The sequence below is a fragment of the Cyprinodon variegatus genome, unplaced genomic scaffold, assembly GCF_000732505.1.
Source record: "Cyprinodon variegatus isolate N-32 unplaced genomic scaffold, C_variegatus-1.0 Scaffold65, whole genome shotgun sequence".
Lineage (NCBI taxonomy): Eukaryota > Metazoa > Chordata > Actinopteri > Cyprinodontiformes > Cyprinodontidae > Cyprinodon > Cyprinodon variegatus.
The window spans coordinates 257,092-270,650 of NW_015150518.1; the positions used below are offsets into that span (position 1 = coordinate 257,092).

At 41.0% G+C, this 13,559-nt stretch overlaps 1 protein-coding gene across 1 annotated transcript; it reads left to right on the forward strand.

Moving 5' to 3' along the window:
* Positions 1–6,044: 6,044 nt before the first annotated feature.
* Positions 6,045–8,738, forward strand: LOC107082888 (early growth response protein 1-like). The gene is made up of 2 exons (XM_015371786.1): positions 6,045–6,797; positions 7,272–8,738. The coding sequence occupies exons 1-2, from the start codon at positions 6,608–6,610 to the stop codon at positions 8,480–8,482; spliced, it is 1,401 nt and encodes a 466-aa protein (XP_015227272.1). The 5' UTR covers positions 6,045–6,607; the 3' UTR covers positions 8,483–8,738.
* Positions 8,739–13,559: the final 4,821 nt, after the last annotated feature.

Sequence of the window (13,559 nt, forward strand, 5' to 3'; positions counted from 1 at the left end):
CTAATGTAGTTAAACTCAGTGTGACCATATTATGTCATTCTATTAGTAAACATGTTCCTCACGGAGCAGCCATCGCACCGCTAGAGTAAAGGAAGCCCAACCAGCCAATCAGAGAACGCCTCATCCTCTGATTGACCAATCACGGCTCAGTTTTGGGCTTACTTTCGACCAATCACCTTTCACCTTCTGGATTCTTCTAGCTTGAATATTATAATGACAAAGATTTCAATACTACATTTTCCAAAACAGTAGAGCTGTGTTAAACAGTCCGTGAAGCATTAAAATAATTTTAATGCTAAGGATGAAATAATTTGCGTCCTGGGAGGCTCTATGCAGAAACAACGTGGGTTCGAATCCAGCTTTGGACAAAATTAAATAAGCTAAAATCCCTATAAGAATAATTACTTCACTATTATTTTCAAACACTCACATTGTTTGTGCATTTTGTGTCATTTTTGTTTGTACAAAGGGATCAGACATTTATCCCCAGCCTCCAACCAGCCAATCAGTGAACGCCTCATCTTCTGTTGGACCAATCATGTCTCAGTTTTGGGCTTTCTTTTGACCAATCACCTTTCACCTTCTGGATTCTATAGAAACCCTCAGAGAGCCATGGCTAAATTAAATAAAAATCACTCCTTCGTATCACGCAGCGTCATGTTTTTGTCACTTTGATGAACTTATTAGAAATATTAAAAACTACAAAGACAGCAGATGATAACTTCTTTATTGTTGAAAATCTCAGTTTTATCCCTTTGGTTAATAGTTTAGCACCAGTGGATTCATCAGTGTATAATGATACAGCCATAACAGGGCTTATTATTGCACATTATTATGATGAGGTTTGCATCATAATCACATTGTGCTGCTCCTACATGAAAAGGTGCTTTATGGAGGTTTTATTATACTGAATATTTATGCATTTATGCACCACTTTGATTAGAGTTATAATTCTATAAATCATAAATAAATGTGTCCCTAAAAAACAGATATAACTCTTGGTATTATAGACAAAGCAATATACCAAATTTTTGTTATTAATTTATATCCCTCATTATTTAATATGTCCCACTTAAAATAACTCCTTTTGGGCACCTTTCAGCAAACATTTAGTAGTACAGGATTTGATGATGAATGATAGTTTTTAATTATTGTTTCTTTACAGCAATTAATAAGAAATTAATAAATCTTGCTCATTTATAAGATCTTTGACTGCAGATTGGAAGTAATGAGGCATTTATCCAGTGTAATGATTGTTCTATTGTTCTAAATATTAATACAGTAAAATTATGAATGTTTCTTTTCAGGTTACGTCTTTATGTTCCTTGTTGCATAGAACTCCTCTGGGTCGGCTCCTCATGGGGCCAACTGAGGAGGTGCAGTGAGGGAGAACGGAGGAGATCCTGGAGACCACTTCTTGGTCCTGGTTTAATGCAAGATCCAGTCTGGGAAACGACCACCCGCCCATACCATCCCCTGGGACATTTTATCACTGAATGTGTAAATGTCTACTACATATTAACAGTAATGGCAATGATGGCTGCTTGACCTGCTTTAGACCTCCTTTGGTAGATCTTTTACTACTATTGTTTTATTTCTGTATTTGCTCGGCTTAAGACATATAATCATATCGGAGTTGAAGGTTTGAGAAAATCACAGATTTCTGTCAATAATCAGATTAATCCTTCTCTCCAGTTTAGGTCTCAGTATATTGAGGACCTAGAGAGGCCCTGAAAAAGAAAATATTTAACATTTAAATAAAACAATTTCAAATCCAATAAAAAAACAAATGTAATTGCACATTTTAAATTTATTTATTAAAAAGAAATTGTAAAGTGTATTTATTAATCTATTAATAAATACTGGAATTTGAACATGTAGATTTAAAAACCAAAGTTGAACCTGATTATAAGTAATGAATGCTTTATTTCACTATTTAATGCAGAAAAATCAGGGAGAACCCAAACTTATGTTATTTTACTGCGTGAATTTCTTTTTGTATATTTGGAAGATCTAGCAAGACATCTCGCCCATACGGCACCCCTTGGACCGGAGCTTGAAAACCTGCTTCAGGGTCCCCATCTTCAGGTACCACTGATGTGTCTCTGCTGGTCTCTCCACACCTGCTGGATGCACTCATGGTCCAGAAGTGGTACTCTGAGAGTGTCTCTCGCCTTCTCACTGTCCATTTCATTAATTAAGGCCTACATCCTCCTTGGTCTCTCCTCCTCACCTCTCATCCTCTTCCAACAGTGCAGAGCCAACTCCGTCCTGCAGATCATTTTATCCAGGGCCTTCTCAGAGACTATGGCCAGAGGCTCCCCCTGTTTGGCCAGCCAAAGAGCAGCAGCATCTTCTAAGTGAAATCAATTCAGTTTATTTATATAGCGCCAATTCACAACTCATGTCATCTCAAAGCACTTTACAGTTCAACCAGATCATACAGTCAAATCGATTTAAAGTTTTCTATCCTAGGAAAACCAGTTTATAACATCGACTCATTGACTCTAATGGAATCCCTCACACTAAGCATGCTTGTAGCGATAGTGGAGAGGAAAAAGTTCCTCTAACAGGAAGAAACCTCTAAGAGAACCAGACTCAGTGTGACCGGCCATCTGCCGAGGCCGACTGGGGTTCAAGGAGACAGAAGCAGAGATAGAAAAAGCAGCTGTAAAAGGCGGACCCGTCTAAATATAAATAATATAAATATAAATATTTGTTGTATTACTTTTTTTGTCAGTTTTTGGTTAATATACTTACCTAAAAACATGAATATAAACATTTTACATGATGGTATCACTGCTGCCACCCTCTGGTTTCTATTGGAACTGCTTGTTCCAGAGGCGGTGGATAGACCCTTAGACATAATGGGTGCTGATGAGTCAGGAACAGGTCCAGGAATGGAATTGCAGAACAATGATGCCCATTCAAAGCCAGGTAAGAAGCAATGCGTTTAGCATTGTGGATTTAAAGTATGGCATCTGCTACCTAGTGTAAGATGGAAAACACATTTTATTTTACAGAAATACTTGAGCTTAGCGCCAAAAGAGCAGAGAGATGGCAGAGGTCCAGATGCAGTGTGAAAGACGGAGGGGAGCAGGAGATCCAGCTGAGGCGTTGGAGCTTCAGTGTGGGGCAGCGTGTGTTTGAGGATGAGACAGAGAGTCATCCCTACCAAGAGACAGTGCAGGTGGAGGGGCTTGCTGCCCGATCAGAGAGTCTGAGCATAGTGGCTCAGAGGTGGATCACAACATTTATTTCAATGACTCTGGATGTGGGCAATATAAATGACTGATTGTGATCAAGTGAATGTTTGTAATGGCAAAAATAAAGTCTTTCTCAGAGATAGCAAATTAACTGCCTGCAGATTCAGAGGGCAGAGAATTCCCAGTATATCTAACCTATTCTACCTTTCACAATAGAAGGGAAAATATTGTTAGGAACTGGCTGATACTGGGCTCTAGCAAAGCTGTCAGCTGGCCTGCAGACGACTATGATATTATTGTTTTATGATAATAATATAGTAAAGGTTTGCTTTTTAATTTTGTTATTTATTGTATTTACGGAGGTTGTTTGTCTGATATGAACCTTTGTTTCATGATCTGAAGCAGAAGGAAACCAAACTGTAGTAAACAATCACGTCTGCTCAGAGGACGGCCGCTGTCCCTCCACCCAGGACCAGTACAGGTTTCTAGAAAGGAAACAAGGAAACAGGAAGCTAACACCTCCTCAAACATCCTGGGCACAACCTGTCCAAATGTCCAGCGTTTGCTCCGCTTTCATCAGCTTAAACAGAGACAGCTTCTACCATCAGACTGTTCGTGAAAACAGCAAACCCAGAAGAGGCTCTGGCTGCTGGAAACTTAAATCCAGTCCAGTGTGTTCGCTGTTTTTAAAGTCATAGGGAAATCATATTTAAATGTCAAATCATTCTGGGTTAAATATCTNGCTGTCCATAGCATTCCTTGACAGTGTCGTTGCTAAGTCACCAATTTAGTGCTACTTGGTCCCAATGTCATTTTCCATTGGGAACCTACTAACACTAAGTGGCTAACTGGTTAGCAAGATGCCCCCTTGATAAACGACCAATCACATTCACTTTATTCACTCATGTAAAGTCGTGCACAACTCGGAAGAATTCGAAAATGCAACAGTTGGAATGGCTGCTTCCCTACGACTTTAAGGCCACTTTTGGAAATTTGGGAACATTGATTGATCTAGTTATGCAAAGAGAAAAGGCTTTAGTGTCCTTCCACTTTCAGGATTTAATTAATCTTTTTTCACAGTGCTCCACTGTGTTTAAGTTAGAACACTCCCCTCAATGAAAAAGAAAAACTTTGACAAACTTCACAGAGTTTGGGATTAACCTCTCACTGCCTCAGTCAGCATATAAACCGTCCCACTGCGTCCCACTTGCTGTGTTTTTCATTTCTTTAAACGTAGTTTATATTTTAATATAGGGGAATCAAAATTCTCTATCTGTTCTGGTTTAAAATCCTGCACAGACTTGTTAAATGGGGCTTTGCTTTTTTTTTTAATGTATTTATTTCTAATACATTTTCAAATGATGTCCAAGTAAAATTTGGGGAATTGTTTTAATTTTGATTTTGTGTGTAACACAGACACAAAAGTGAAAAAAAAAATCTGCGCAGATCTGCTTACCCTGCCTAGTCGGAGCCTCTATAGACAGTCAGTGTGACATGGAAAAAAATTGAATTGTAGATTAAAAAGTTGTACGCACTGGTGTGTTCAGGCCTTTAAGTGACTGTCTGCTCCAACAGGGCTGCACAATTTTTTTTAATCCAAATCGCTGACTTTATCAAACAGAAAAATACAAACTATTACTCTGATGATTTATATACTGTTAGATATAATCACTGTTTTCTAGTTCTGAATGGTTTAGCAGAGCAGTTCTTTCTGCATCCAGGCGATGGCCTAAAATCATTGGGCGCATTTCTTTAGATGTTTTAAACATAAGATATCATCATTCTAATAATTTGCTACTTAATCCGTAAAAGTGATTTTTATATATATATATATATATATATATATATATATATATATAAATATGGGGAGTTATTTTTAAGGATTCAAATGTGGTTGAATCAGTGTAAAACAATGTTATTTTGATCATATTGAAGTAATTTGGGTACAGAGACATTCCAGAGTACAGAGTGTCCCTGAATGCATCTTCAGTCGACGTGGTCCTCTGTGCTCCTCAATGGGAACATGCCTCCTGCATCTTAGGCTTTTTTTTTCTCGTTCTTCAAATAAATCAGCTATGTGCTAAAAACCACAAACAGACCTTTGGTTCCTTCTGCCTCACTTTTCTCTGTAGCTGAATAAGAAACCTTCATTTTTAGTGATTCCTGTCAGTCCATACTTTGTTTTTCCTGGTGTTGCATCAAAACAGTTCTTAGTGTCCATGTTTCCAGCTATATAACAATGCTGTATGCAACATAGAAGCAGATCCTTTTATTTTTTATTTTTTACTGGTATTTTACTAGCACTACCTGTGGGCAACATAATCAGCCTAAATGTCTGATTTTACAGTTTATGTTGTTAACTTGTTATTCAGATCCCCATCAGTTGAACTTTATAAACTTATATTCTTGCTGAGGTCATAATTAAAATAACGTATACAGAACATTGTTATTATAACAGGTAAAAAGCATAAACAGCAAAGACATTTTAATGAAATTTAGGCAGAAATGAAAGTTTGAACAAATACTGCATCTGTCCACAACCTGCATTTCATTTACACATAGTTTATGTCTTTAAACAACATTTAGTTCTTTAATGGTGGAAAATCTTTATCAAGGCTGCATTTTAAAAATTAAAACGTACTAAACCAGATTTCTTTTTGCATACACTAGTGTGTACAAAATGACAAAATAAAATACGTATAAGATTTATTTTCTCATTCCGAAGCTTTTATTCTGAAATGCGGCCATGCACCCAGGTATTTACTTTTTTTTCTTTTTTTCATCAGCAGCTGGCTGCAGGATGGGTCTGGCTCTCAGATCAACGGTCTGACAGGAAAAACTTCCAAATAAGGCTGAAGGAAGCCGTGACGTCGCTGGAATATCTCCACGTGACGGCGAGCCCGGAGAAAACAACATGTGACGTGTGGCAGGGGTTTCCGGCCGTGGCGGCTTTCTGTAGGCCGCCTGCACCGGGCTGTGGTCCCGGTCCGCCACCAGGCTCCGGTTCGGATCCAACCGGGACCTTAATGCTTGAAAAAAAGCGCAGAAAAAGGAGCGCAGCGGCTCCCGGAAGCTGGGCCCATCAGTTCGCCGGTGTGACCATAAATGGGCTTCCTCCCTCCATATTTGGGAACATACGTCACACAGGAGACTTTATAAATTCGGGAATCCTCATTGAGATTTGACAGTAGTGAAGCTGAGCTTAGAGCGGGAGCAGGAAGCTGAAATCTGTAGTTTATGTTCCGAAGTGAGCCGGAAACAGCGAGCCTCCAGCCTTGGCTTCCTCCGAGCATCAGCGGACACAGCAGCAGCTTCTGCCCGGCCGGAGCGCGTCCCCGCAGGGCTCAGCAGCGGACACGGACCCCAGCCCCACAGCTGACACCCGTTCCTCCTCCAGAGAGATGGCAGCAACCAAAGCGGAGCTGCTGCTGTCCGCCCTGCAGATCTCAGAGCCGATTTTCGGACACCCGGCGCCGCTGTCGCCGCTAGACGGATACCCGAAGCTGGAGGAGCTGCAGCTGCTCCTGCAGAACGCCGCGTCTGCAGCCGAGGCGGCGGGGCTGCTGGGCGGGGAGCCCGGGGAGTTCACAGGTGAGGAAAGGAGGCAGAAGGAGGGTCTTTAGTTTTTATCCAGCCCTAAAAGTTGTTTTTAATGCTTTACTATAAATAAATATACTCTTTTGCATGAAACATAGGCGTGCAGCTTTTAGTGTTTATTATGAATATTCTCTAATTTTTAATTAAACAGAGGAAAATAGACATTTCAAACAGCATAAACATAAAGCAGTGCATGCTGGGACACTTAAAAAAAAACTTATCACATCAGAAGTTTACAGAAACTTTACAGACTTCTGGTCCAGAAAGTTTTTTTTTTTTCACTCTATGGTGGTTTTACAGTTTTAGAGAAAAGTTTAAATCTAGGTCTTTATTATCTGTGGTTTAAAAATGATGATCAGATCTAAATGAAAATGATCAGAAACATTCAGGAAGTCTGAGTTGGTTTATTAGCCAATCAGATGTGAGGATTCTTTAGGTCTAATTGACTCGTTTTCGTTCTTCCCTCAGATTCTCTGTCGGAGTTCCCGGATCTTCAGAACCTCCCCCCTCTCACCCCTCGTCTCACCCCTCTGGCCTACAGCGGGCGCTTCACCTTCGAGCCGTCGGCCTCCTGCGGCGGTGGTAGCAGTCAGTGGGCGGAGCCTCTCCTCAGCTTGTTGACGGGGTTGGTGAGCATGGCAGCGCCCCCTGCGTCCTGTAACCTTAACCCCTCCTCGTCAGCCCCCACGCCATCCGTGACATCATCAACTCCCTCCAAATGCAGCACCAGCTGCGGGTCTGCGGACATCACCTCCATCTTCACTGCGACACCGACCTACACGTCTTCCGCATGTTCAGACCACCTCCTTCCTCCTGGTGATGCTCAGCATGCTCCTCAGGCCTTCCAGGCTCAGGCTCCGCCCCCTGCCTACATCCAGTCGCCCTCCATGGCGGTCCCCATGCTGCCGGACTACCTCCTGCCGCAGCAGGAGCCTGAAGGCGACGTTGGACTCATTCAGGATCAGAAACCAGTGCTGCCGCCACTCACGCCCCTCCCCACCATCAAAGCCTTCTCCTCCCAGCTCCAGCCTCAGGCGACCGCCTGCAGGACCAGGAAGCCCCCAGCAGGGCGGCAGTGCAAGACCCCACCCCACGAGCGGCCATACGCCTGCCCCGCCGACGGCTGCGACCGCCGCTTCTCCCGCTCGGATGAACTGACGCGCCACGTGCGCGTGCACACAGGCCAGAAACCGTTCCAGTGTCGCATCTGCATGCGCAACTTCAGCCGCAGCGACCACCTGACCACGCACATCCGCACGCACACCGGCGAGAAGCCGTTCGCCTGCGCAGAGTGCGGCCGCAAGTTTGCCCGCAGCGATGAACGCAAGAGACACGCCAAGATCCACCAGAGGCAGCGAGAACGCCGGGCGGCCGCCTCTCCGTCCTCCGCAACAACGCCCAACGGGTCATCATCAAACCCCGCCCCCTGCCTCTCCTCCTCATCTCCCCTCGCCATCCAGACGTCCACGCCTTGCTACACCTCCTCATCCCCTTTCTTCACCTCTTCCTCCCCCCTCACCATGCAGGCCTCCTCCCCCTGCTTCACCTCCTCCTCCTCCCCCCTGTTACATGCCTACACCTCCTCTCCGTCTCCCCACCTCTACCCCTCATCCTGCTCCTCCCCAATGGGGAGTCCTCCATCAGAGATGTCCTCTCCTCACAGCACCAACATCTGCTGACGGACCGGAGTCCCCCTCCAACCCACCACCCTGTGACCTTTGACCTTAGACTTTTGTTTTGGTGGGTCAGAGTCCTGGGCCTGAACTCTGTACATACATGTGGATACTGAACATTTGTGAGCGTGCGCTGTGGTGCACGTGGGGTTTTACCTACCGAGTAGGTTTTGGGATGTTTGTGTTTACAGCAGGTCAGTGTTGGATTTTCTACTAAACACGAGCTGCAAAAATAAAAACTGTTTCCTTCTGCTTCTGGTTTCATATTTTATTTCCTTTCCTTCACTTCTGGTTCATTCAGTTTAAAGGAATAGTACACCCAAAACATGATTAGCCTTCATTTTCTACTCACCCCCATGCTGAACAACACCCTGGAGTACTTTTTTTGATATCTCAAATGCATCTGGAGATCTGGGAGGCTTCTTGCTGTCTGCTGACATTCAAATAATGGAGGTCTATGGCGCCCGAGACAGAAAGGTCCATAAAAGTCCACAAAAAACGTGTCAATATTCCTCCATACTGCTTGTCCAATGTATTCCAAGTGTCCTGAGTGGGTAGCATCCAGAATTTACTCGAAACGAAGTCATTTAGAATGTTTTTAGAGCATAAACAGTAGTGTATAGGATTTCCTGAAAGTGTGCGCCTGCAAGTTCACGACGCTACGGAAGCCGGCAGACCAAACCAGATGAAAGTGCGCATTCAGCGTCTGCTCTTCCAATAATGCAAGCGTAGAAGAAGAAATGTGCTGTTTACCTGTGCAAAGAAAGAAACAACGAAAGAAAAATGTCTGAGGACTTCAGTGTTGAGGAAGAGCATGAGTTCTTTGCCGAGCTGAATGCGCTGGTTTGGTCTGCCGGCTTCCGTAGCGTCATGATCGCGCATGTGCGCGCTTTCAGGAAATCCTATACACTACTGTTTATACTCTAAAAAAATTCTAAATGACTTCGTTTCGAGTAAATTCTGGACGCTACCCACTCAGGACACTTGGAATACATTGGACGAGCAGTATGGAGGAATATTGACACGTTTTTTGTGGACTTTTATGGACCTTTCTGCCTCGGGTGCCATAGACCTCCATTATTTGAATGTCAGCAGACAGCAAGAAGCCTCCCAGATCTCCAGATGCATTTGAGATATCAAAAAAGTACTCCAGAGTGTTGTTCAGCATGGGGGTGAGTAGAAAATGAAGGCTAATCATGTTTTGGGTGTACTATTCCTTTAAAACGCAAACAGAAAAAAAAAAAAAACACTAAAAGAGTGAAAAGCTCCTAAGTTAGGATTGAATTATTCAGTTTATGGGACGTTTGTAAAACACAACTCCCGCTTTATTTTGTTAGCTCTTAGTAGAATAAAGTATAATTAAGAAAGCAAAACAAAAATAACTTTGATTGTGGCGGAGATATAGAGGAGTTTTAATCTAAACCGTCAGGGTTTAAGGGAATATTCTGAGGATTAAAAAGTGAGTCCATCTGCAGGCTTTCATGTCAGCAGTAAATCCTGTGTTTCTGGGTGTGTCAAACAGCCAATGAGACCAGACTTTGTCACTGTCGGCTCAGCCTGCTCCCTGCAGGAAAAACACTAGGCTTTCAGCCCTAATATGGTGTTTCCTGCTCCAGCGGATGTCCTGAATCCCTTTTAAGGAGTTTCCTGCCGGCAGATCGCCTGGCGCTCAGTGTGTGTGTGTGTTGTTCTTGGTTTGGCATCAGAGTGAGGACAATTTTCCAGTTTTTCCCACAAATTGTGATCCGTTTCTTTCAAAGTGAGGAAATTTTACTGGTCCTCATTTCTTTTGCCAAGAGCTAGGTTTAGGACTGCGGTGTGAAGTGAGGTTATGTTAGGGTTAGGCATGCTCTGGTAAAGGTCAGGTTTAGGATTATGGTCTGGGAAGGTTGGAAATGACTGGAAATCCATTGGAGTCAACACATGGTCCTCACTACAAATAGCAAGACAATAATGTGTGCGTTTGGATCTGTGATGTAACAAGTAAATGGGCTTGAACAGCAGGTCAGACTGGGCGTCTGAGGGTAACATTTTTTTTTTAAAGCAAAATGCTAATTAGTTTTTGGAAGTAAAAGCTAACATGTGCTTATTTGATATAAATAAGTATCCAACGTTCAGTTTGACTGTTAAAACAATGTTGATCTGCATCTGAAAACTAAAAACAAGTGAACCTGATTGGTTGAACAGTTTATCAGCTGATGGAGTTGACCAATTACAGAGCAGCAGGCTGGATCTTACTGTTATCTTCAGTCCGTTTATTGGTTTCTATCGTGGATTTACTCTGAAATAGCAGATAGATGAGATTTTTCCGGATGTTTTAAAGGACAAACTATGATGGACCATCGAAATAAGCACATGCAATATTTAACAAACCATCCTCCAACCACAACCTATAATCAGTTATAATCAGTTAGTGTCCCTTTAGATTTGACAAACTTCTGACTATAAAGTTACAAGATAGATAATTAATTAATCCCCGATGGGGAAAATTCACCCTCTTGATAGTAAAGATAAAAGCATAAAATACAATACAAACATAAAAAACAAAAAAACAGTCCTTCAAGAGGCTTATTACAGCATATTTATCAATGAATTAGTGTATGAAGTCGGGAAAGTTTATTTATTAGGTTTAATTAGTATTTGGTATCCACAACCCTACTTTAGTTTAATCTCTGCTCCAAAAAAGATTGTTGCCTTCTCATCTTTAGTGGCAAACCGTATTTTACTTTTACACAGGAAGTCTGATAGATGTCCCTCAATATCCCTATGGGTTAGACATGATGTTTTTTTCTGAAGCTTGAGGAAATTAAATATACCCTTCAAGGGTCTACACAGAAGTTTTACAAAAGCGGCAATGCTTTCTCTCCTATTTTTCAAACTTAGAAGTTTTGCCTGATTGAAGGTACCTGTGTTGGTTTATGAGCAGGGCTTTTCATACCTAATGAATGTCAGCCATTCATTTTATTTTTCTCTCTAGTTGGGAATATAAAAAAAAAAAAAAAAAGGGGGGGGGGGAAAAAAAAGGGGGGGGGGGGGGGGGGGGGGATTTTTGTAGTGCAATGCTTTGTCAGTATGTACATATATGTGAATATATGTAAGCTTATATATTTACATATATATATAGTTATTTCTTCTTTTAGCTCCAAAAAAGCAAAAAAGACAAAACACAAAAAACTACAAAAAAACAAAAAACAGGATAATTAAATTTTGTTATTTCCTATTTCTAAAAATAATAATAATAAAGTTGTTCATCTTTACCATATAAAAGAAGAAGCCTTTTTCAGGAAGGAAATGTCGTCTTATCAGTCGCCCCACTTTATACTTCAGCCACATTTCTCATCTAATTTTCTCATATTTGCATTTCTCATCAACATACTTTTCTCTATTTCATTTTGTTTGTTTTTTGTTTTTTTTTTTAATCTAATTTTAGGTTAATTCCTCCAATTTACAAGTTTTTTCTCTTCTAAACTTTTAATTTCACCTTATGTTATGCCCTACTTGCTTTCTTTTCTGTTATAATTTTATTGTTTTTTTGTTGTTGTTTTTTTTAGCTATGAGTGACATAATACAGTGTAAATATGTTTAGTATGAGGTTTAAATACTGCTTTTGACTTCTCATTTTAACCCATTTCTCTCTGGAGCTGAGAGTTTCTTTGAATTCTCCTCTCATTCATCCAGCATTTTAAACTGAACAGGACTTTGTTTGAGCTAATTTTCCAGTATTTGATTTCTAATAATCTTTAAATCTGTTAACAATCTGTTGTTTTGTATTTTATTTTTTGAAATTTAATTTAAACTGTGCCGACAAAAGATTCATCTCACCGTCTTTAAAAGAAATGGTTCGTTTTGATCCTCCTGCTGACCTCCAGGGACCTCGATGCCAGAGGTCCTCACTCCCTTAACCTGCTAAATGGGGTATTGAGGCTGGAAGACTGCTTCCTCCAGGTGGTACCTGACACTTCTGACAATCGCTGTCCTCGGAAAAAATCAGTCAAAGAGAATCCTGCCGACAACGGCAAATTGTCGTGGGAAAAAATTATTCAACTATTCACGCTAAATAAACGGAGATCGATGGATTTCACTCAGTCGGCACATTTATTCATATCTTTGCAAAGAGACAACAGTTCATCATGAAGCCCTTATGGTACATATTATTTGCAGAATAATCTCCTACTGTAGTATTTTTTTTTTTCAGAATTGAAAAAATAGAAAGTTGTTAACGAACATATTAGAAAGACCACTGTTTTTTTTTTTTTTTTCAAAATAACAACTATTTCTTATTGTTAAAAGTCCAACATTTTCCTCTGATGAAAATATATATTCAATGTAATCATATTAAAAAAAATATGTCCACAATATGAAAGGGTGTAGGAAAAGAACATTCTTCAATAATTTTAAAGATAATTACTTGAAAAAGATTCATTGCTTCTATTCAAAAACTTAACTTAAATATTAAGAAACTAAGAAAAACAATAATTCTACATGGAAATTGTAGTTTTATTCATGGCCACGGGAAGGGGGGGGTGGTGCTGCAGCACCCTCTGGTGGCGAGAGGGAGATCTTAAAAATGAATTTGAAATACTTTGCACCATTTACAAATTTCTTATGAATATTTAGGGAAAGAATTCTAAAGAATTCTTTGGATTTTTAATTAACTGTTTTGAGGCCTAATCAACACAAGTTCACAGAAGATATGTTGTCATGGCAACATCAAGCAAGCTAGTGGTCACCTAGTAAAGAAGTATCCTGCTCGTGGCAGCAGAATAGTAAATGTACACAGTTTAATGACAGAAACGAGGAGGAAATATGGCACAGAAACACATTTTGCATTCATCCGTTCATGAGAGACTTTATCTCTACGACCTCAGAGCGCACCTCAACATTTGGACCCCTGTAACCAGGCAGGCCACCCTGCCTGTAGCTCAAAGTAAGAGCATTAGACCTCTTCAAATAAGACCTTTTTCATCAAACTCATGCAAACTGATTCCCATTCTCCAAGATCTGAATTACTAAAATATACCAGTTACTTTGATCGTGCCTTGGCTATACCTGCCTCGAGAGCCATGTAGTTTTATTGTTGATG

Bases quoted from the DNA above. Each gene is read 5' to 3' on its own strand.
- LOC107082888 (XM_015371786.1), top strand. From the start codon at position 6,608: ATGGCAGCAACCAAAGCGGAGCTGCTGCTGTCCGCCCTGCAGATCTCA. The intron at 6,798-7,271 runs GTGAGGAAAGGA...TTCTTCCCTCAG, and splicing joins GGAGCCCGGGGAGTTCACAG to ATTCTCTGTCGGAGTTCCCG.